This window comes from Ctenopharyngodon idella, chromosome 2 (genome assembly GCF_019924925.1).
Source record: "Ctenopharyngodon idella isolate HZGC_01 chromosome 2, HZGC01, whole genome shotgun sequence".
Taxonomy (NCBI): domain Eukaryota; kingdom Metazoa; phylum Chordata; class Actinopteri; order Cypriniformes; family Xenocyprididae; genus Ctenopharyngodon; species Ctenopharyngodon idella.
The window spans coordinates 22,819,553-22,843,657 of NC_067221.1; the positions used below are offsets into that span (position 1 = coordinate 22,819,553).

At 36.0% G+C, this 24,105-nt stretch overlaps 1 protein-coding gene across 1 annotated transcript in view; it reads left to right on the forward strand.

The window, feature by feature from the left end:
- Nucleotides 1-24,105, forward strand: part of pigk (phosphatidylinositol glycan anchor biosynthesis, class K) — a 52,701-nt gene that overhangs the window by 3,152 nt on the left and 25,444 nt on the right. The window contains exons 3-9 of the mRNA XM_051914447.1: nucleotides 1,197-1,288; nucleotides 1,604-1,739; nucleotides 2,097-2,208; nucleotides 2,293-2,389; nucleotides 8,305-8,422; nucleotides 10,335-10,445; nucleotides 16,394-16,566. Of these exons, the coding sequence (XP_051770407.1) occupies nucleotides 1,197-1,288; nucleotides 1,604-1,739; nucleotides 2,097-2,208; nucleotides 2,293-2,389; nucleotides 8,305-8,422; nucleotides 10,335-10,445; nucleotides 16,394-16,566 (839 nt within the window). The remainder of the gene's footprint in view (nucleotides 1-1,196; nucleotides 1,289-1,603; nucleotides 1,740-2,096; nucleotides 2,209-2,292; nucleotides 2,390-8,304; nucleotides 8,423-10,334; nucleotides 10,446-16,393; nucleotides 16,567-24,105) is intronic.

A 24,105-nucleotide genomic window follows, 5' to 3' on the forward strand; every position in this document is an offset into this window, starting at 1 on the left:
ACATAGCTTACATTTCACCGTAATGTTCTTGCCTACCTGTGTCAAAAAGTGAAGTAATTGGGATATTTCCATTCAGCAAAAACAGCCACTCGCTTCAGCCGACATCTTCAGACAGCGACTATGCAGGTAGAACTCACGCGCAACTGCACTACAGCTAACGATTTTAAAGAAGCAGCGTTCACTTTTATCTTCAGACGACAAATTTAGATTTTAAATTCAATATTGATTTATACAGAGCTGTTGAACTAATTTACAGTATGTAACGCAAGTACATTATAAGTAACTGTAATTAAATTACCTAAAAAATTACCTAAAGTAAAATCCCTTACTTTACTTTTTCAGTGGATAAGTAATTTAATTACAGTAACGCATTAATTAGTAACGCGTTACACCCAACACTGACTGAAACACAACGACACAACAACATATGATAAGCAAACTGTTTTCATATAGCCCTTAATTGTTCAACATGGTAAACTACATTTTCACTGTCAACTTATATTAGAGCAGTGGTTCTCAACTCCCCCCATTGTTTACAACAATATTCGAAGCCCTCTTGAAAATATTTTTTTATTCACAATTTCCACCTGAACATTTTAGAATTTAGCTAGTTAAAAGTATATTCATAAAATGCATAAAAATGCCCATCGAGTTAAATAATTGTATTTTTAATTTACATGATAATTTTTCCAGGTCTAGAAATGTTAAAATCAGGATCCTCATATATCCAGGTTTTCAAGACAGTGGGAACTCTAGCTCTTCAAAGGAAAAAAGGGAATTAAAATGAGAAATAACTTATTTTTTTTATTGTTTTAGCATATTTTAATGCTTGTTTTGTTTTATTTTTAATAATTAAGTCATCTAGAGGCTTCCTTAGAAGATCATTGTTATTGTTAACTAAAACTATTAAAATATGTTTTCGGTAATTAAAATAAAGATGAAAATAAATTAAACATACATATTGTTAAAAAAACAAAACTTAAATTAACTTAAACTTGAAGCTAACTGAAATAGTGTTATGGTTTAAATAAAAAAAAAAAGGGTTGAATTAAAGTTTAAAGTAAAATAAAAAATAAAACAAAAGAAATAATATATGTATATATATATATATATATATATATATATATATATATAATTAGAGATACAACTTCAGAACATGTTTTCTTAATGGCTGCCTTTTCCATGATTTTTTTTAGGTCTGCACATCTAGATTCTGGTTTAATTATCGGCATGTGGCGAACACGCTGTCAGTATACAGGAGCGTAAAGAGACTAGGCATTCCAGACAGGTAAACTTCAGGTCATTTACTTCAATTATGTTGTAAAGTGTCTTCTCTAGACAAAATTAAAAAATAGTAAACTGGCCTGTTGAACCACAATATTAATTGGACCAATCCCTTGTATATCAACTATTTTTCTCTCCTGGTGACACATTATTTATTTAGTCTTTTACCCATTGTTTTTCCATTTGCTTAATTTGTGTTGTCCAGAGATAGCAGCATGTGTGCTCTTTTGTCACAATGAGGCAGTGATATTTGTGTCTCTAGCTGCAGTAAAAGTCTTCCTGTCTGCTCTGATTAGATGTGTTTGCTCTGCTTTCCCAGTCACATTGTGCTGATGCTAGCCGATGATATGGCCTGTAACTATAGAAACCCCAAACCAGCCACTGTGTTCAGTCATAAGAATATGGAGCTCAATGTGTATGGAGACGATGTGGAGGTGGATTACCGTGGATATGAGGTGAAGCTGCTCTTGGTTTTAAATTAATATCACTAATATTGGATTTTCAAATCTCTTCTAGTTGTTTCAGCACAAGAAAATGTTTTAAACTTAATGAAAACAAAGTCAAAGCAGAATCAACCACATTTCTGAGCAACACACAAGTGTTTTTGAGTGAATCAGTTGAGTAAATGATTCAGTTACTTATTGTTATTGACTTGTCATCGGTCTGCCATGACGGTGTAACCTGCATTGTCACTGTAAATACATATAGATCTAAAGTGAAAGACTTAAAGTTTTGACACCCAGACCAACCTTTTTGCTTGCCTTTTGTGACACTTATTTCTTAGTTTAAAGGCATTTCTTTTTGTTTTGCAGGTCACAGTAGAGAACTTCCTGCGAGTTCTGACAGGGCGTCTTCCCCCCAGCACCCCTCGATCGAAACGTCTGCTATCAGACGACCGCAGCAACATTCTCATCTACCTGACAGGTCAGACCTGTAACGGACTCATTGCTGGCTGTTTTTGTTTTTATTCCTCCTTTTTCCTGAATCTGTGACTTTCCATTTTCATAGGTCATGGTGGAAATGGCTTCCTGAAGTTCCAGGATTCTGAGGAGATCAGCAACATGGAGCTGGCTGATGCTTTTGAGCAGATGTGGCAAAAGAGGAGGTAATTATAGAAAGAGCTACAGTGGAAATGCAGTAATCATACATTTGGCATTCTTTAATTAATGTGTACTTTACCACACAAAATCTCATTGACGTGATCAGGCATGGTGTTGGATTGTGGTGAAAGGTGGGCTGATAATTGAATGGTTATAGGTTTGAATCCCACAATGGATCTATGGATATCGCTGTTGTGCCCTTGATTAAGCCATGTAACCTTAGGTTGTTCCAGGGAGACTGTCTCTATAATGAGTTTACTGTAAAATGATTTCAATAAAAATGTGCATAGAAACTAAATTAGAAAGTCAAATTAACAAATTAGAACCCCCAGGGCATGGTTGCCACCTTGTGGATAGACTAATTACTGCAAAAAAAGAAAATAAATAAATGTGCATGTGCGACTTCCAGGTCTTTAAGTGCAGCTTTTTTGCCTCGAAGCAGGCGACACGAGGCAACAACACAGTCGGCTTTCATCAGCGCTAGTTTGTTGGCGTCGGTTTAGTTTGTCCCAACCTTTAGACTGCATTATTATAAGTACAGCGCTGCTTTGTGTACAGAGATTACCGGCAAAGCGGCTCTATTTCTGCTGTTCTAAAAGCGCCATCTACTGTCAGAGAGTGGATTTACATTTTCATTCAGCCCATTGCTGTTTTTCTGCAGACCGGTGTGAAATCAGCATGTTCTCTTCTGTATAGAACTTTACCACAGTGTACATTTGATTAAAACTGTAAGAATAAAATATATCAGGTACAGCTTACCTTTGGTTTCAACCTGTCTCTCTCTCTCTCTTTTGTTTTTGTTTTATAATTTTTAGTGCTCAAATAACAATTACATAAAGAACATTGACAAGGGATATATAAATAATACATGAAATGAATACCATCAATAGTAAGGCTGCTCAATATTGGAAAAAAAAAAAAAAAAAAACTGACATTGCCTTATTTTGTTTTTCAAAATTCAATAACAATTTCGCCAGATGACTTGAATTGTTTTATTTGGAAAGAATGAATAATTTTAGAATGATTAAGGTGATTTTATAGGGGAGTGAATCTGCATAGAAAATAATAAACAAATTACAAGCATTATGTTCTACGCCTTCCCTATTCAACTTACGGAACGAATGCAGCGCCAGTTAATTTTTTTTCCGTAAGTTGAATAGGGAAGGCGTAGGACATACAGCGTAAGCTTTTTGGAGAATACAGAAATGCGGTTTTGGCGGAGGCACTTAGAAGGCGAACGTTTGTTTATATAAAGCATATACAGTTGTATTTTTTTCGAAAATGTCTGATCGTTTCACTAGATAAGACCCGTATTCCTCGTCCGGTATCGTTTAAAGCCCTTTGAAGCTGCACTGAAACTGTCATTTGGACCTTGAACCGTTTGGTGTCCATTGAAGTCCATTATATGGAGAATAATCCTGGAATGTTTTCATCAAAAACCTTAATTTTTTTTCGACTGAAGAAAGAAAGACATGTTCATCTTGGATGACATGGGGGTGAGTAAATTATAAGCAAAAGTTTATTTAAAAGTGAACTAATCCTTTAAATATCAAAAAAGGGGGAGAAAGAAAAAGACAACTGAAGGATGCCATTATTATGAGATAAATGTTAACAGAATGTAAAAGTTGCACACACACTTACACAAAAAACAAACAAACAAAAAAAAACATAGCCTTAATAACTTCATAGTGAAAGTAAAGTTGTAATTATAAAAAAAAAAAAAAAAAAAGCGACACTGTTACTGTTTTTTCATGTTTAATTCTGTAAAGCTGCAGCTTTAAAGTAATCTATTAGGGGTGGGCGATATGACCAAATTCTTATTTTGCGATATGAGAAATTATATTTCACAATAATATACAAATCACAATATAGATTTTTGTTATTTTATCTCATTTCTGTTATTAAAAATAAGAAAAAAGAAGCAAATTACAAACAATAGGACAAGTACAATATAACAAAAATATGAATTAAAGAAATTATTTTTCAGGTACAATAAGTTTATTTAGCACGTAGTTAGAATTAGTATAGAAATGTAAAAATCAGATGTAAAAATTAAATATTGCATAGTCTTCACTGTATGAATTTAAAATAAAATTTATTCTTATTAAAGCAAAAAAAAAAAAAAAAAAGAAAAAATTATTCAGTCAAGAGCAGTAAGTTATTTTCTATTTTGTTTGATTCACATTAATGACACAGAGCAGCAGGTAGGTATATTAGGCTGCTGTCACTTTAAGACCAAACATACGGATCCATTATACTGATACACATCCGGTTTACACCCAACTGTTTACTTTCATATGAGACATAACCGACTATGTTTACGTGAATACTCCACACGATGGGCATTTTGACATAATTGCATGTGTATTCGACCAATTTGTCAATTGCATGCTGAGAGATGCAGCTTTCTGTGCATGTGCTTACGTTGTGTGTCAGTCAGCATGTACACTGCATTAAGTTCCTTTTCAGGATATATTGTGCTTATAACTCTTTTTAACATCAAGCACGTACCGCTCTTTATATTCTCATTCATGAATTTCATCACTCTGAAGTTTCATTAGTGCTATATATATATATATATATATATATATATATATATATATATATATATACATACTGCAATTTACCTAAAATAGCAATCTGTAACGATAGACATTTTATACCATGGTAACAATATATTTGGTCATACCGCCCAGCCCTACAATCTATTGTATAAAGTGCTATATGAATAGGCTGAACGTGACGTGACTGGAGCGCTGAATTGCAGAGCTTTTGCAAACATATCCACATCGCTATGATCAGATGCTTTCTTAAATACAAAGTTCTGGCATTAAACTCTAGATGGCGCAGGCTAATATGTCCTTTAACTCAACCTGCTCGTAATCACATCATTATCTATAGAACACAGCTGATTGGTTCCTGCTGTATCAGTAGTCAATGAGCTTGTGTGCTCAACATTTAAATACATGAGTAGCATTTGCCTTAGCAGAGCGCACTTTCAGAAACCCTCCACCTTCCCCAGCTCCACCTGTATAGATCTGCTACGGGTAATTCATGTACGCTATATTGTACTGCAGCAGCATGTCTTTCTTGCTCATAGCAGTTTGTCGTGTATGTATTGGTAGTAGCAAGTCCCGTCTTTGCTCTGCAGCAACAGCAGCAATAAAAGCAGCACCAGCGTAGCAGTTCTATTCCACCAAGACCAAACATATCAACATTGTCATACCCATTACCATGCCAAACACTCAGAGAGTTGTCATGACAGAACTGTTTTCTCACCACCACCATTTTGTTGTGTGTTTATTTTGTTATATATTTTGTTCGGAAAGCACGCAGCACATATTTACATATTCATTTAAACATCGCTCTCAACAGCGTTGAGGCTGTCAGGATGTTCACTACCAGTATACCTCTACCAAGGCATTTCTAAATTTGTTTTACTCCTATCCGAGTCTGTTTTGTCCAGTGCCTTTATGTCTAATGCCTTTTTGTCTGAGGCCGTTTCGTCCTATGCCTAATTGTACGAGACCTGGCAACACCTGACTTTGTTTTTCCTGAGATCTAAAGCCTTTCAGTGTGGCACGATGCCATTTCGTCCAATGGCTGAAGACTTTTAGTTTGGGGCATGATGCCTTTTCGTCATATGACTAAGGTCTGAGTCCAACAGCACTGAGACTTCACTATTTGTATCACTCTGCTTGTGCATTCCTGATGTACTGTGAAGGTGATGATACACAGGGCAACTTTTTGAGCAATGTTGCTGGGCAATGTTGCCGTCAACGGGCAACCTGGTGAGACACAGGGTAACTAATTAGGGCAACGGAAAGTTGGCAGCAACCAATCAGAGAGGAGCAAATCTATTGCCAACCCAATAAATACTTTATTATAAGCACTTGTTAGGCACTTTATTTCAACTTTTCAAATATTTTCTTCATTTTTATTAAATATAAATGCCTTTCTGGTCTGATTTGTGATAGGAAAAGGGAGAAGAGCGAGTTTGGGAAAAGGCGGATTCAAACCCGTGTCAATCACGTCAAAAGCTATGCCATACACCCTACAGCCTACACCACTACAGACGTTACACAGAACGTGTCTTTTTTGTATTTAACTGAAAACATTCGATGGCCAAATTACAGCCTACGCACATTAAATTGGACACCTGTTGGTATTTTAAGCATTAAATGAGGTAAATTCCCTGTTTTGGGTTGACACATGACAACTTGCCAGCATTAAAAGATAAAAGCTCTTTTTCTTTGCTCCCCTGCTGCTGAGAGGCCACCATCTTGTTTGAATTTTATCTGAAATCTCCAAGCCGGTCATGTGATCGGCTGCTAGCATTCTGATTGGAGGATCTAAAAAAATTGCCCACGACCTAAAGTTTCCAGATAGAAATTTGTTTCTCATTCTCAATAGGAAAGTGCCGAAGCAACATTGCTCGGCAACATTGCCCAGCAACATTGCTCAAAAAGCCCTGTGTGTGAGCCTATTGCTCAGCAGTGCTCAAAAAGCCCTGTGTATCATCACCTTCAGTCTGCGTTAGTGAGTTTTCAGTGGATCTCTGCAGGTTACATTGTTACAACAGCAATGAATTTATGAGCAAGTCATTGAATCATTCATTCAACTGATTTGTCTACATTGTTATTATTAAATATAATAATAATAATAATAATAATACTTATTATTGTTGTTATATAGTTATATTTAATGGGCCCCATAAAGACAACAGTGTGAATGCCTGAGACAACTGAAGTGGAGAGATTTTTTTTTTTTTTTTTTTAAAGAAGTATTTAGCATCTAGGTTTTTTCCCCAGTGTTTTCATGTTAAAAACAACTGAAAGTCCACATTTTAAAGGGGATATATTTTAAAAATGGGGGTTTGCATCTTTGACACCTTTTTTACCCAGATTAGCTTGCATTCCTGATTCATTCAGGAATAAAACCATTGACTATTTTTATGAGTAAATCATTGAAGGATTCACTCAACTGATTCATTTATAACCACTGATTCATTCAGTAATGGCACTAACTGTTGTTTGATTCTGCTTTGGTTTCATTTGAAACTATTTTCGTTGGCTGAAGAAAAATAAAGTAATTAGCTAAATTGTCTAAAATGTAAGTTACTCGATATAAACTTGCATTGAATGCTTATTCAATCAGCAAATGTATTTGTTGAGCTTAATCATTGTTTCTCAATTGCTGCTTTTTAGAGCAAATTGCAGAAATTGACCAAAACAAATCCAAAACACACATTGAGTGCCATCAAAGCGCAACATGAAACATGCATTCTAGCCTTTATTGTGCAGCTCCTAGAGACAGTATTGATGTACATGGCTGAAGCGCTGCAGCTGCCTAATGTATTAATTGTGTGTTATAAATGCTCTAATAGGCTGTTTAGGTTCCAGCGCTGTGTAAACATTGTAGGCTGGTGTGAGGTGCAATGAGAGCTTCCTCTCTTCCTGTAGAGCACTACAGCACAGGATGTTTTGTGCCTGTCAATGTGGTAATTGCAGGCTTGATCCAATAAATTAGTGAAGCCCCTTTTGTGCTTCATTGCTCCCCCATTACATCTCCGGTTCATGCAATTCCAAGCCATCTCATTCTCTCTCTCAACTCATCTGAGATGGCCAGAAGTGGTTTCTAATTTTTATTATATATATATATTTTTTTTTTTGTGAATGGAGCATTAATGGGTGCTGGGTTCTTGGTTACCATGGCAACAGCTTGCAGAGAGTGCTGTGTTGGTTGTATAGTGAGTGTGGCTCAGACAGCCTTGAGCCCTGTGCTGCAGGTCAGATCTATCTCTTATTATTTCACAACCAGCTTTAATTACAAACGATATTAGACTGCAACATTATACATGGAAAGTGGTTTAAAGTTGACAAGAGTTGACTTGCTCTAAAATGACCTACTTTCTTTGCAGGTACAATGAGTTGTTGTTCATCATAGACACGTGCCAGGGGGCCTCCATGTATGAGAGGTTTTACTCGCCGAACCTCATGGCCCTGGCCAGCAGCCAAGTGGGAGAGGACTCGCTCTCAGTGAGTCAAACCTGATGCACTGGATCTTCTGCACACCTGAAATTAGCTGCGCTATAGCTCTTGAATAACCTTTGAAAAACATACATGAAAATTATAGACAAAAAGAATTTTGGGGATTAAATGGATTGGAAATCACAGGGTTTTGGGACGTGATGAAGTCTAGAATCAAACCTATACCTCCTAAACAAGCACCAAGGCTTGGTGTGTCCCTAAAACATGTGCTAACTGCTAGATCGCATCTTGAATTGATTCAATTCGTTCAAATACAGTTCAAAAGTTTGGGGTCAGACAGAGCTTTTTTTTTTTTTTTTTTTTTTTTAAGAAATTAATAATAGAGCAAGGATCCATTAAATGAATCACAAATGACTGTAAAGACATTTATAATGTATCAAAGGATCTCTGCTTCAAATAAATGCTGTTCTTTTGAATTTTGTATTCATTAAAGAATCCTGAAAAAATATATTTAGCTTAGCCATCAAATTTATAATGCATATTATAAAACGGTTAGTTCCTGTCCTTGATTCTGATTGGTCAATAGCTGTGTTTTATTTACGATAAAACACGGCTCTGACCGCTTCACCCAACGGTTCTGTGTATCACTACACAATACCCTTAGCAACCACTCTTAGCAATGTAAAATATTAGTTCTCATTGAAGCTTACTGTATTATGTAGAAGAGTATTGTAAGAAAGAGATCGAATGAGCGAGTTTAGTACCTGCATTCAGCATTTTCCTTCAGGTTAGTCCTATATTCATAATAAAAAATCCATTTAAATGTCCGATGTATTATTTTGTCCTTTTAACAATTAAGGGGTTTTCCCATGACTGACAGCGCTAGTCTAAGCATTTGTCAGTTGCGTCTTGTTCTGTGTTCACAACAATTCAGTCTTTTCAATATAAAAGTCTTCGCTACTGACTGACACACTCATAAAGACAGTCTTTGCCGCCATCTAATGGCGTAATAATGTAACTTCTGTTGCTGTACACGGTCAGGGACTATTTTTTCCAGCGGAAGGAAGGCTTTTAGTGAAATTTTACTTCATGAAAGGTGAATTGATACATATTTTTGGCTTTAATATTTGTATTGTGCGGTAATCGTTTTATAAAAGCAGTAAGGTACTTGAGGCTAGTGCTGTATTGTGAATAAGTCACGGCTGAAGGGGTTGTAACAACAATGCCCTTCAGCCGTGACTTATTCACGATACAGCACAGCCTCTCGTACCTTATTGCTTACTTAAAATATATGAAAATAGAAAACTTTAAATTGCAGTAATATCTCAGTTTTTACTGTATTTTTGAACAAATAAATGCATACTTGGTGAGAATGAGACTTCTTTCAGAAACATTAAAAAAATCTTACTGACCCCAAGCTTTTGAAAGGTAGTGTGTCTGAAAATTTGCATCAGACCAACTACATGAGCAGTGTTAATCTTGTTAACAAAATTATTGATGAAAAATTATTGCTTTGTCTTACATAATAAAGATGACTCTTTGAAATTAATTTTAATGAAATTGTTAAAAAAAAAAAAAAAAATTAAAAAAGATTTTTTACAAGTAGTTTTTATACATGCTCACACCAGGATAAAACCAACTGACTAAAAGTAATGAATATGACATGACAAAATATTGAGTAAATTTAAAGGTCATTTTTGTTAAAAGAGAATATTTGACTAAAACACTGTTAATAGATTTTAGTGCAAAAATTTATTGCAGACATTTTACCCTTTTGTTTTATCTAGTCACATTGGACTTGGTGTAAACAGACAATAGTAATACACTAGACTAGACTCAGACATCTGTACAACATGACTCTCTAAAAATCCCTGAACATGAATAATTAATATGAATTTTAAATTATTAAAAAAGTATAGAAGATTGGGATTGGTTCACCTGTATTGTTTTGTCTATACAGCATCAGCCAGATTTGGCAATAGGGGTCCATTTGATGGACAAATACACCTTCTACTTACTGGAGTTCCTGGAGGAAGTCCACCCTGCTAGCCAAGCCAACATGAATGATCTGGTAAGTGTCTGTGTTCATGTGTGTTTTGTATTGGTGCCTGTTTATAATTCCAGCCAAATATTATGGAGAATGTAGATGCTTTGTCAAGTCTTCTTTTTTTTTTTTTTTTTTTTTGCATAATTGGAAACTAGTTGTAATGTCCAATAGGAGCATTTCCCTTATCCACAATGCTGGTACAAAATTGAACTTAAAAAGCGGCAGTCACAAAGACGTCCTGTCGCCTCAGATGAAAAGAGCAGCCTTGCGGACCACGGGTCTCATAACTCACCACTTTAAACAGAGCGACTAATACAGGTGTAGGTCAAACAGCTTTGAAACAGTCAGGAGGGAGACCTTTTCTCTGAAGGCCTGGGTGAGCTTTACTTTCTCTTCCATTCATCTGAGTGGTTGGAGTCCCACCAACTCCCACAATCCATTTTGATCTCTCCTGCCCTCCACATCCTCTCTACTTGGCACAGTGTTTCCCAGATCAAACAGGTCCAACAACAGTCTCTTTTCTGGTGCGTTTTTGTTCCCTGAGCTCTTCTGACTGCCCCCCATTCTACTGGATTAGCAGTGATATTATTGATTTCCCGTGGGAGAAAGAGAGAGGTTTTAATGTTGATAGAAAAGGGCCACTTGATCTTTCATGAATGATCTCTCACATGAATGATCTCTCTTTCACTCTCATCAGAAAGATTGCAGAATGTCTTTCTGGCTGTCACTGTGCACTGGGAGCCGTGATGGAAAATAATGCAGTTCTTTTGCCAAAGGTTCATTTGGCTTAATTCTGAAATTGCATCAAGTATGCACTCGAAACTTGCCTCTGAATTGGATGTTCAGGAAATCACGTTTTGAAATCATTAGAATTCATGTCAAGTTGGATTTATTGTAGGGCTGTCAAGAGATTAAAATTTTTATCTAATTAATTACACAATGTGGCGACTAATTAATCTAATTAATCGCAAATTATTTGCACATCAAATTTGGCTGAGAAATTACCCTCGAAAGATCATTTAAAGTCATTATTGGTTGAAGCCTTTAATGTTTTTTATTAATATGGAAATATGAAATAATTTTTTTAATGAAATTATATTTCATATAATTTTTATATGAAATTATAAAGTAATTAAGTTGTTCATTCATTACATTCATTCAAACAGCTGATTCATTTAGAAAAGAAGTAAATTGCTCTCTTTATGAATTGGCTTTTGAATCATTGGGCCTTTTTACACTTGGTTATTTCATGCGTTATAACTGATCGAATAGCTATCTGATTTTTTTTTTAAACGGTCCTATTTACACTTGGCCACATAAATACGTCTCCGCAAAATGAATATAAATCTGATCTTCCCGCAGCACTGTTTTTGTGCTGATATTAATGCCAGTGGAAGTTTGGAATTCCTCATCTATCTAAGTTGGCGATTTTTACGCACCATGAGTCTCAGCACTCGGTGACCCCGCTCTGTGACTTTACATGGTCTTATGCTTTGTGGCTCAGTTTCTGCTGTTTCTAAATGCTTCCACTTTCTAATAATACCACTCACAGCTGAATATCTAGCAAGGATGACATTTCATAAATTAACTTATTGCAAAGGTGGCATCCTATTACAGTACCATGCTTGAGTTCACTGAGCTCTTCGGAACGACTCATTTTTGTTTGTAAATGCAGACTGCATGGCTAGGTGCTTCAATTTATAGCCATGTGGCAATGGGTCTGATTGAAACACGTCCCAATACTTTTGTCAATGCAGTACATTCTACACCTATGAGCCAAAACATTATGACCACCTGCCTAATCTGCTGTTGGTCCTCCACATGCTGCCAAAACAGCACCAACCTGCCAAGGCATGGGCTTTACAAGACCCCTGAAGCTGTCCTGTGGTCTCTGGCACAAAGACGTTAGCAGCAGATTCTTCAAGCCCTTTTGGTTGTGAGGTAGAGCCACTGTAGATCAAACTTATTGGTCTAGCACATCCCACAGATACTCAGTTGGATTGAGATCTGGGGAATTTGGAGGCCAGGGCAACACTTTGAACTCTTTATTATTATCCTCAAACCATTGCTGAACAATGTGTGCAGTGTGTCAGGGTGCATTATTCTGCTGAAAGTGGCCACTTCCACCAGGGAAAACATAGTCATGTGTACCTGTCTTGTTGGTCTGCAACAATGATTAGGTAGGTGACACGTGTGAAATTTATATCCACATGAATGGCTGGACCCAGTGTTTCCCAGAAAAAACATTGCTCAGTGTATCACACTCCCTCCACCGACTTGTCATCATCCCACAGTGTATCCTGGTGCTATCACTTTCCCAGTTAAACGGCACACAGGTACATGACCATCCACATGATATAAAAGAAAACGTGACTCATCAGACCAGGCGATCTTCTTCCACCGCTCCAAGGTCCAGTTCCGATGCTCACGTGCTCATTGTAGGCGCTTTCGATGGTGGACAGGGGTCGTCATAGGCACTCTGATTGGTCTGCAGCTATGCAGCCCCATACGCAGCAGAGTGTGATGCACTATGTGTTGTGACACATTCCTCCCACAACCATCATTAAAATTTTGTGTGACTTGTGCCACAGTAGACCTTCTGTTGGCTCGGACCAAATGGGATAGCCTTCGTTGCCCTCATGCATCGATGAACCTTGGGCGCACAACCCCCTGTCAGTTTGTGGTTTGTCCCTCCTCGGACCACTGTTGGTAAATTCTCACCACTGCTGACCGGAAGAAGCCCACAAGCCTTGCCGTTTCAGAGATACTCTGACAGAGATACTAAACATATCCTGAAAAAAAAGAGAAAAAATGAAAGAAATCACAGTTTCCACAAAAATTGTAAGCAGCACAACTGTTTTCAACATTGATTATAATAATAAATGTTTCTTGAACAACAAATAAGCATGTTAGGATAATTTCTGAAGGAACATGTGACACTGAAAAATGGAGTAGGGGAGAATTGGGCACAACCTAACATTTTTTGACAAACAGATGAAGAAACACATTCAGACATTGAAAAAAAAAACAAAGAGCTGAACACAACACACCCCTCCCCTCCCTCCACACACAGCTCTCACAAAACAGGACTCAAATTGATGAGCCAGAATCCTTTAAATTTCTTGAAATAGTCATTTCTGAATATTGAACATTGACTATTCAACTGTTTCTCGTGGTTTCTCAATAAAATTAATAAAAGTAATTAATGTGAATTATATTGCTAACACCATATCGATATCTTCCAAAGATGTTTGAATTTTGGCATGTTTTTTTCTCTATATAGTGATATGGCAACTAGTAAATACACACAAGTGTCGTCTTGCTAGCATGTGTGGAAATGTTTAAACTATGTGTGTTACAACTAGCCCATGTTAGGTTGTGACCCACTCATCCCTAACGGCTGCTGAAAATTCAGCTTTGCCATCACAGGAATAAATTACATTTTAAGATATTAAAATTGAAAATGGTCATTTTAAAATATAATAATATTTCACAATATTGCTGAGACTTCTTTCAAAAACATATATCTTGCCAACTCCAAACTTTTGAACAGTAGTGTACAGTCAGACAAAATGCCACAATTTCCACAGCACTCGCATAAAATTATAATAATATATTTTCAGTTGATGTTAATTAGACTGTGTTAATAATGAAATGGAATTTCTTATGAATTTCATACGCTTATTTATTGCATTAAAAGATTAGTTCACTTCTGAATTAAAATTTTCTGATAATTTACTCACCCCCATGTCAGTCAAGATGTTTAATAAAACAATAAAACCAGTAATGTGGACTAAGAGGTTTTATTTGAGAGGAATATCATATCAGCTAACCATAATGACTGCATAGTTTAGGCTGCAACACAGTAAGCTGTTTTAAAATGATTCAGGCCTACCTAATCAAACTCATTTAATTCAAATGACTAAAAACAACAAGAATGAGGTTCTTTGAAAATGTTTGATAAATGAAAGCGTTAGAGAATTAAAGGATTAGTGCACTTCTGAATGTAAATTTCCTGATAATTTACTCACTCTCATGTTGTCCAAGATGTTCATGTCTTTCTTTCTTCAGTTGAAAAGAAATTAAGGTTTTTGAGGAAAATATTCCAGGATTCTTCTCCATATAGTGGACTTCAGTGGGGTTCCCTGGGTGGAAGGTCCAAATTACAGTTTCAGTGCAGCTTCAAAGGGCTCTATGTGATCCTAGATAAGGAATAAGGGTCTTACCTAGCAAAACGATTGGTCAGTTTCTAAAAAAAAATAAAATTTAATATACTTTTTAACCACAAATGCTCGTCTTGCCCTAGCTCTGCGATCCACACGCATGACATAATCGTGCAGTTGGAAGTACCGATCCAGTGTCTACAAAGTGAATGTACAAAGATTCAGCCAGACGACCCTTTACAAAAAAGGTAAAACAACGATATCAGACGATTTTAAAGTTGGAGGAGAAAATTTTTTCGCCCTAACGCGGTACTTCCGCCTACGTCACGCATGACCTTTCAACGTAATGCGTGGCGCATCGCAGAGCAGTGCAAGACAAGCATTTGTGGTTAAAAAGTTTATACATTTTTATTTATTTTTTTCAAAAAATGACCGATTGTTTCACTAGACAAGACCCTTGTTCCTGGCCTGGGATCGTGTAGAGCCCTTTGAAGCTGCACTGAAACTGCAATTTGGACCTTTCACCCGGTGAACCCAACTGAAGTCCGCTATATGGAAAAGAATCCTGGAATGTTTTCCTCAAAAACTTTAATTTCTTTTCAACTGAAGAAAGAAAGACATGAACATCTTGGATGACGTGGGGGTGAGTAAATTATCAGGAAATTTTCATTCAGAAGTGCACTAATCCTTTAATTCTCTAACGCTTTCATTTATCAAACATTTTCAAAGAACCTCATTCTTGTTGTTTTTAGTCATTTGAATTAAATGAGTTTGATTAGGTAGGCCTGAATCATTTTAAAACAGCTTACAGTGTTGCAGCCTAAACTATGCAGTCGTTATGGTTAGCTGATATGATATTCCTCACAAATAAAACTTCTTAGTTCACATTACTGGTTTTATTGTGCATTATTCATATGTGCATAAAAAAAATGCCTCCATTTCCCAGTCAGAATCTCAGCTCCCAGCAGGTCAAAATTTCCATTCTCTCCACAATCAACTGCAAACCCACATTCAGGTCTGGCTCCATTCTGATACGGAAAGCCAGACGTTATTGAATCTCATTGAATATTCAGTTTCACTCTGAAATATGTCACATTATGGAAGTAAAATGTATTGAGAATGCAATTTAATGTTGATTTGAAATGCGGGAACGCCACCCCAAACACACACACACACACACACACACACACACACACACACACGCGCACACGCACACACCTCATTCCAGCTGGACAGGATTGGGTCTTAAAATATTTCGTCCTGAGGTCATACTAAAAAGGATGATTTAGAGCTTAGAGTGGATTAAAATATTAAGAGAAAATTTACAGTGGATTACTATTAAGATTAAAAGTCACAAATTAAGATGTATTATATGTTTAGATAATGGCTTTACTGAGACTAAACACATAGGGAAACAAATGCTTAATCATTTGGGAGGGAGTGTATACAAGGTAATATTTTAATTACATTTGTTCCATGAAACATGAAAATGAATGTTACTGGTTACATTTTTAAGCCCATGTTTCATCTACAAGCCCATTTTCATACATTTTCAGAGTTGTTTTTATAAGAATTCACAAGATCACATATGAATGACACTTTCCTGCACCCCATAGCTGGATGTGCGGGAACAGATGTTATTTAAATGGTAATTTTTGTTCTTTTTCTTTGTATTTATTTCTGACAGCTTCTAATAAACTGCAAAACCATTTGGGAATGAATGCGCACTTAGAATTTGGCAACCCGTAATTAATCTCTTTGTTTGTGAGTATCAGTCTTTTTGGGCTGATAGTTATGTGTTTGTTTCAGTTTAAGGTGTGCCCGCAGAGTCAGTGTGTGTCCACTCCAGGTCACCGTACTGACCTGTTCCAGAGAGATCCGGGGAGTGTCCTCATCACTGACTTTTTTGGAAGTGTTCGTAAAGTGGAGATCACCAAGGACACTATCAATCTGACATCTCCTTTAGATCCGCCAATGCAGAGGTAAGTGGAACACAGTCGTTAGTCTCTAAATTATCTTGAGTATTACTGTTTTCTGGAAAAATGCAGTGCATCTACTGTAGTAAATTTAGTAAATTAGCCCATTCAGTGTTGGTTTTTATGGGACACATTGTACACTTATATAATGCAGTTGGCTTATACTGCCTTTATAGTCATTGAAAGCTTAGGGCCCTATTTTAACGATCTAAGCGAATTTTCTAAAGTGCACGGTGCAAGTGCACTTAGGGCGTGTCCGAATCCACTTTTGCTGGTTTAAGGACGGGAAAAATGGTCGGTGCGCTTGGCGCGTTGTCTGAAAGGGTTGTCCCTATTCTCTTAATGAGTAATGGGTGTGTTTTGGGAGTAACGCGCAATAAACCAACCAGAGTCTCATCTCCCATTCCCTTTAAAAGGCAGTTGCGCTCGCGCCATGACGTATTCGCTATTTACAAGGCGGAATTTGCAAGCGGAAAAACTGAATGCGTCTATAGTGAGGAAACGGATCTGCTCGTGCGCGAGGTTAAAGCGCGTGAGCAGACTATCTACGGGAAAAGCCAGATTCCACCAAAGCATTTTTATCTTTATGAACACAATAATAATCTTTTACATTGTAATCCTTTTATTTTTAATATTTGGCATGTTTGTGTGCTGTTGCGCTTCCCTGTGTTTATAATAAGCAGAATGTACGTGCGTTGTGCACCCGTCTATAGGCGCATATTAATCACGCACTGTTTAAATAACAAACCAAATATTGTGCCATTGACTTTAGACCAGGGCTCAGTTGGTCAATGGCACAGTCTATTTCAGTTGCTTCAAAATAGTAACGTGCCAACAATGCGCCTGAACACACCTCGTTTTCAGACCAGCACGCCCATGGGCGCACAAATGGGCGCAAATGCATTTGCTATTTAAACAACGTGGCGCAGGACGTGAAAATGATAACTGCGCCGGGCTGAAACTAGCAAAAAACACTTGCGTCGCGCCTGGCACCGCATTACGCCAGGTGTATGATAGGGCCCTTAATACTAATAGAAATTAATTTGTGGTATAATGTGTGTGGGGATGAGGATCATGCTACATCCTGTTCATCGGGTCTGTGCATTTAAGTGACAAACTAGGACTTGAATAGACTAGTCAGGTAGGCGACTACTTAAATCACTGTCGGAAGCCATTGAGTATTTGAGCGCGCAATTACCATAACTTCATGTCGACATGCTTGTTTTTCACAAGTGTGGGTATCTGCAGGTTATAGCTAATAACAGTGAATAGAGTACATGAATTTTGTCTTATTCTGTTAGAAACTATTTTGAACTGGTTGAGTGAAGATCAACACCCACTTCTACAACATCACGTATCATCAATAAGAAGAAATTGTACTTAAATAAAAATATTGCTACTTAAGAAATAATTTGAGTACATGTAGAAGTACTGAAAAATGATATGACTCAAGTAAGAGTAAATAAGTAGTTTGCTGAAAAACTACTCAAGTTACTACGTTACAAAATACTTTAGTATTATTTTTCTCTTTTTACACAAAATGAGGCAATGTTAGCAATATGAAGTGCTCAACACTCTCATGTAATTTTTCTGTTTCATTCATACTGGAAGCCTGAGGGCGCTCTCTCGCAGAAAGTCCACAAGTGAGATTCATAGAAGTATTAAACTTATGACGTTCCAGGAAATCCTGTATATGGACATCAGATATCGCTACAGCTGAATTACAGAGAAGCTTAAAAACCCTTTTATTCGTAAACCTACATACAACAAATCGGGTTTCCAGGGCGACACGGGGATGGGGAGTTATGGCTGAAGCGCACGGCTCCACCGCAGTAGTTTGAAAGGTGCCTGTCACCCTGTTACTCTGTCGGCACTTTGTCAAAGTAGCCTAATTTGTACTTTTGTTGAAAAATAAATGTAGCGGAGTTGAATACTTTATTTTTATTAAACTCAAGTAAAAGTAAAAATGTACTCAAGTACTGTAACCAAAGTATTTGTTATTAGTTACTTTCCACCTCTGCACGGGAGAGTAGCTCTAAATATAATGCTATAATCACACTTTTCACAATTACTTAATCTTGACAGCTGTAATAGTAAAAGTTTTCGATAGAGTAATACTTATTTCATATGCCAAGATGTTAACCAATCATAGCAGTGGAAAAAAAGCAGTTCATAACCCCTTTAAGGTTATAATGTTGCTTGTCGGTTTACAAATTTGTTAAAATAGAAAATGAAACCTGTTATTTTAATGTATTACAATACATTTAAGAGATGCAATTGTTGCAAACATTTGGGCTGTCAATAAATAAACACTTGTTGACATGAGCTATTATGTATTGTTATTTGTCTTTATAAAAAATAAAAAAAAAACGTCAACCAAGAGTACTCAGTTAACTGAGGTATTGTTTTGACAAGTAACCGACTAGGAGGAATTAGTAGTTGTGCAACTCCTATGACAGACCTGCAAGATGTTTATTGTAGAAAAAATGACTTTTCTTGTATTTTCAACTTTTTTTTTAATCTTAAATGGATAATCCATATATGAAAAAAAGCCCAACTGACATCGCGTCAGTTGCACTTTTTCCGCAATTTGAATAGGGAAGGTGTAGGCAGTAGCGTAAGCGTATTGAACTGCAAGAATTTAACACTTACAAGTTGAATACGGAAGGCCGTATTCAACTTTATAACTTGTTAAATATGGATATTTTTCTTACACAAATGCATCGCTTTACTTTAGAAAAAAATATTACACACTTCAGCTTTGATATTTATTTATTTTCTTAGGTCCGACATAATTAAAGTGTTTTAAATGAGTTTAGCGGTTAGAGCGGCAGCCCTAATTAACATTATTTTGAATGTTCCAGAGCAAACAGTCTCATTTAATTAAGCATTAGAAGCATTGTGGCTGTTCACTATTAAAAACCTTATTAGTGATATTGACTCTTCTAATGACCCATTAATGATTTTGCATACTGTGGTCACCATGTTTACTGTGAAATCAGGCCACACGTGTTTCCAGTATGATAAATATGTAATGTTGTTGTTAAATATCATTTACTTCCAATAACTTAGCTTAATATATGTTTTGAACAATGCTTATAAAAGTTGCAGTTTTTTCTCAATTATTTGAACATTAAAATCCATTTTATTAGCCAAAAATGCTAAATCATAGTCATTTTCTTATAGAAAGAGCCTTTCCTTTAAACTATAAACACTGTGCTTGCATTTCACACAAGTTTCAAATCTGTTAGACCTTTTTAAAACTAAAACTCAATTTCAGCATTTTTCAAGTCATGTTTTTCATGTGCTCATTTAGAAAGCACTAGCATTCAGAAATGATCACGATGTCCTCACAGCCTAAACACATTTAACACACAGTTCCCATGTGAACACTACTGAGAAGAATTATTCATACACCATTCAGAACCTCACTGTGAATAAAGTAGCCACAAATGGGTCCAAACAAAGTGCTCAAATGAGAGGAAATGTACAAGTGGGTGGAGGACAAAATGGAGGAAGGCCAATAAGAACATTTGTCTTAGAAGAGTTATGCGCTACTGCAGTTGACCTTTTCTGTGGTGAGCTGGAAGGAATATAAAATGTGAATATGAGCAGTAAAATTGTGAGAAAATCTGAATCACTAGTTCGGAATATATATATATATAAAAATTCATTATACAGAAGACAGTTCTCTTACTGGTGCTGGTTGAATATTTATGGAATTTTGTATTGTTTTGTTTTTGAGATGTTTGAAGTTTTCGTGTTACATACAGTACTTTCAGGATTTTATTTTTTATTTGATAATGTTTTATATTCTTTTCCTAGTAATGAAGTTTTATTTTTTTCCAAATTATGACTATTTCCCTCCAAAATTAAGCAAAAACATAATAATAATAACTCTAATAATAATACTAATAATAACACAAAATTAAATTAATTTCTAATAATAACATATTTTACTTGCTTTGTATATGCATAAAAGTCTGAATTAAACTGAGGAAAATATATATATTTTTAAATAGAGTATATAATTTTAAACTTTGTAGTTTTTTTAGCAGTGGAATGTAAATTGCATTTGCAGGCATTGTGTTGTAAAACATGTTAGCCACAAGATGGCAGTAGTATTTCTTGGTAATCTGAAAAGAAAAGAAAAAAGATGGGTTTTCTCTGCTGTCAAACTAATCTGTAATGCAGTCAGTGTGTGGATGAGACTAGATAAACACATTAGATTCCCCAGCATCATAGTAAAGTGAATTTACTTTATCTACTGTAGCTCTATTGGAATAGAAGCAGCGCACATGATTAAAATCACATTGCATTTGGACCTAAATCTGAAACTATGACACATTTTTGTGCTTTTGACCAAAAAGCCTGTTTTTCAAAACTGATTGCATAATTATTTCATTATTCATTACTGTCAGGTTACAAATCAGATTATGTAAACATAATTATACCTTTTTTTCCCCTAATCTTCAAAGATAATTTATCTCTAATTTAGCTAAATCGTTCAGGTCTTCCATGTCTTATGTCCTCTCAATTATTATTGTTGGTTACTGGAAAAACAACATTATCACTGTTTGAAAACCGAGTTGGACTGTACTATGGGCTGAGGAAAGCATTTTGAATGAGTCAGACTGAGAATGATGATGAGAAATAATAATGACCCCCTTCCCCGTCTTAGTTTTGGCAAATTCTTTGTAAGCCACCATAATTTCTAGCACCCCCTCACTAAAAGTCTACTCTTTGAGAATAAAATTAGAGTGAACAGAAACTGAGATGTCAGTGAATGACATTGCCATATGATGAATAAATAAATAATTCATTAATAATAAGTAAATAATATATGAGATAAATAATTTTGTTCCACTGAAATGCAGCAGAACACTGATCATTTTCACCATGTATCATGTGAATTGTCCTCCCTCTGGTGTTTTTCAACATTGATAATTGTGTTACATAGATGTGTAAGCAGTATGATGATCACACTAACTTTCTAAAGTCAGTAAGACTGGGGTCAGTTACTTTTTTTTTATTTTTAAGAAATGAATACGTTTTTATTTTGGCAAGGGTATATTAAGTCTTCTTTTAGCGTCTTTTAACAACTTAAACCTTGCCCCTTTTCCTACAATCAAATTCAAGCCTTCATTCAGATCTGCCACCATCCAATCAAGAACTGATGCATAGAACCAAGTCATTTTTTTTTTCTTTTCTGCTAATCCGTTTCACTCAGGACGTCACAAAACAGAAAAGATCTGACACTATACTTATGGTGTTATGGACAGTACTTAAATATGTGTGTTGTGACAGGCATGACAGGGAAACAAATAATACTAATAATGGTGAGTTTTAATTTTGTTCTTAATTACTGACATTTCATGCATACTAAAGTAGATTAGGTCACCGGTTCGATAGCCTATGCACTGAACAAGCTGTCAACCACTGCTAGTTTTTTAACGCTGTCTGTTGCTTTGAAAATTGGAAGTATCCTCTTTTTCCCCTTCGTCACAGGCTGTCATGACTCACAATAGTGGCACATCTGTGGGTGAAATGGCAGCATATGCACCTGAGGGAAGGTCTCTGTCCCCTGTCTCTTGCTGTCTTACAGCTGTCATGCATGGCTGGCGTTTCCCACTCTCTTCTACCATCAGACTGGCTTGACAAGGACATGTGTCCACTCTCAAATGCCTGGTCACCTTGTACACTCTGTCTGGGCCTGTGACAGTATGGACTAGTTGTGTCACATCTGGGGCAATGCGTGTCTGTCATGTGGCAGCAGCGTGTTTGCGTGACATTAGGGGTTGGATAGCTTTAACATAACCTTCTTTGAAGTATCAAATATACTGATTACCACCTTTGACTTTTTTTTATTCTATGTAACCCAAAGGGGGAACTTTCATGTCAAGTTTCAAAATAGAATAATACCTTGATAGTATCATATATGGGTCATTAAATATTTATACACTCACTAGACACTATATTAGGTACTCATATATACAGTATATACAGTTGCAAGAAAAGGTATGTGAACCACTTGCAGAATCTGTGAAATTGTGAATAATTTTAACAAACGAAGAGAGATCATACAAAATGTGTGTTATTTTTTATTTAGTACTGTCCTGAGTAAGATATTTTACATAAAAGATGTTTACATATAATCCACAAGACAAAAAAAATAGCTGAATTTATTAAAATGACCCCGTTCAAAAGTATATGAACCATTGATTCTTAAAGGGATAGTTCACCCAAAAATGAAAATTTGATGTTTATCTTCTTACCCCCAGGGCATCCAAGATGTAGGTGACTTTGTTTCTTCAGTAGAACACAATAATGATTATTTTTAACTCCAACCGTTGTGGTCTGTCAGTCGTATAATGCTTATCAATGGTAACTCCATCTATAAGAGTCAAAAAAACATGCACAGACAAATCCAAATTAAACACTGCGGCTCGTGACGACACATTAGAGCTGGGCGATATGGCAAAAAAATAAAATCAAAATCAGATTTTTTCAGAATGATTGACCGATTCACGATTTCGATTTCAATTTTTTTTTACTGTTTAACTAGTCAACTTAAAAACTTAACTACAATATGATTTAAGTAACATTCTCTTTATTAACAATCTGGTTAAAAAAAAGTTCCAAGTGCACCACACATGAAGCGATCAACATGGTGTAAATGTAAAACAATTTGTTAGATATCTTTGCAGAAAATATTCCTGAAATATGAAGGCAAATGTTGCATAAACTTAACTTAAACACATCCTATATTCTCAGAAATAATATAAGAAAATGCTAAATATTTCTTAGACAAAAAGTAATAGCAATAAATAACACAAGTAATAGGCTACTATTAACAGCAAATAATAGTAGCCTATTACTTGTTTTCTGTTTTTATCTGTTATAAAAACAGAAAACAACAGCAGCTTTCAGCCTGCCACCATCATGCAAACATGAAATATCAAACATACAGCAGTAGTCCTTTACAGGTTTTTGCATTCCATTGCGCTATTTGTCCAATTGTTTTTATGTTTGGTGGACATGTTTAGGTGTTGCACTTGTGTCTCGCGTCTTTTGCAGCGTCTCACCCATGAAACGGCATTCTAAAAACACGGCGGTCAAGTTAAAAAAAGTTCAACTCGCGTTTAATATCTTTGCCTTTTTTTTCTCATTCCACTGCCTGCGTCTAATTTTTATAACGCAATCACGCATTTCTGAATGAACAGCCGCTTAAGACTAGTGATGTGTTCTACGTTCATAGAGCGTCACATGAGAGCGGTTAATCAGGCGCGCCGGCGCCATCATGAGATCGGATCATTTTCTTCTCCAGATATTGTTATCGTTGCTGTATTGTCAACATGTCTAATTGTAACGCTTGTAACATTTTTATTCAAAATCGCGATTTCTCGATTTAAAAAATAATAAAATCGAGGCAAAACATTAAATTCGAATTAATCGAAAAAATCGGATAAATTGCCCGGCCCTACGACACATTGACATCCTAAGACACGAAACAATCGGTTTGTGCGAGAAACCGAACAGTATTTA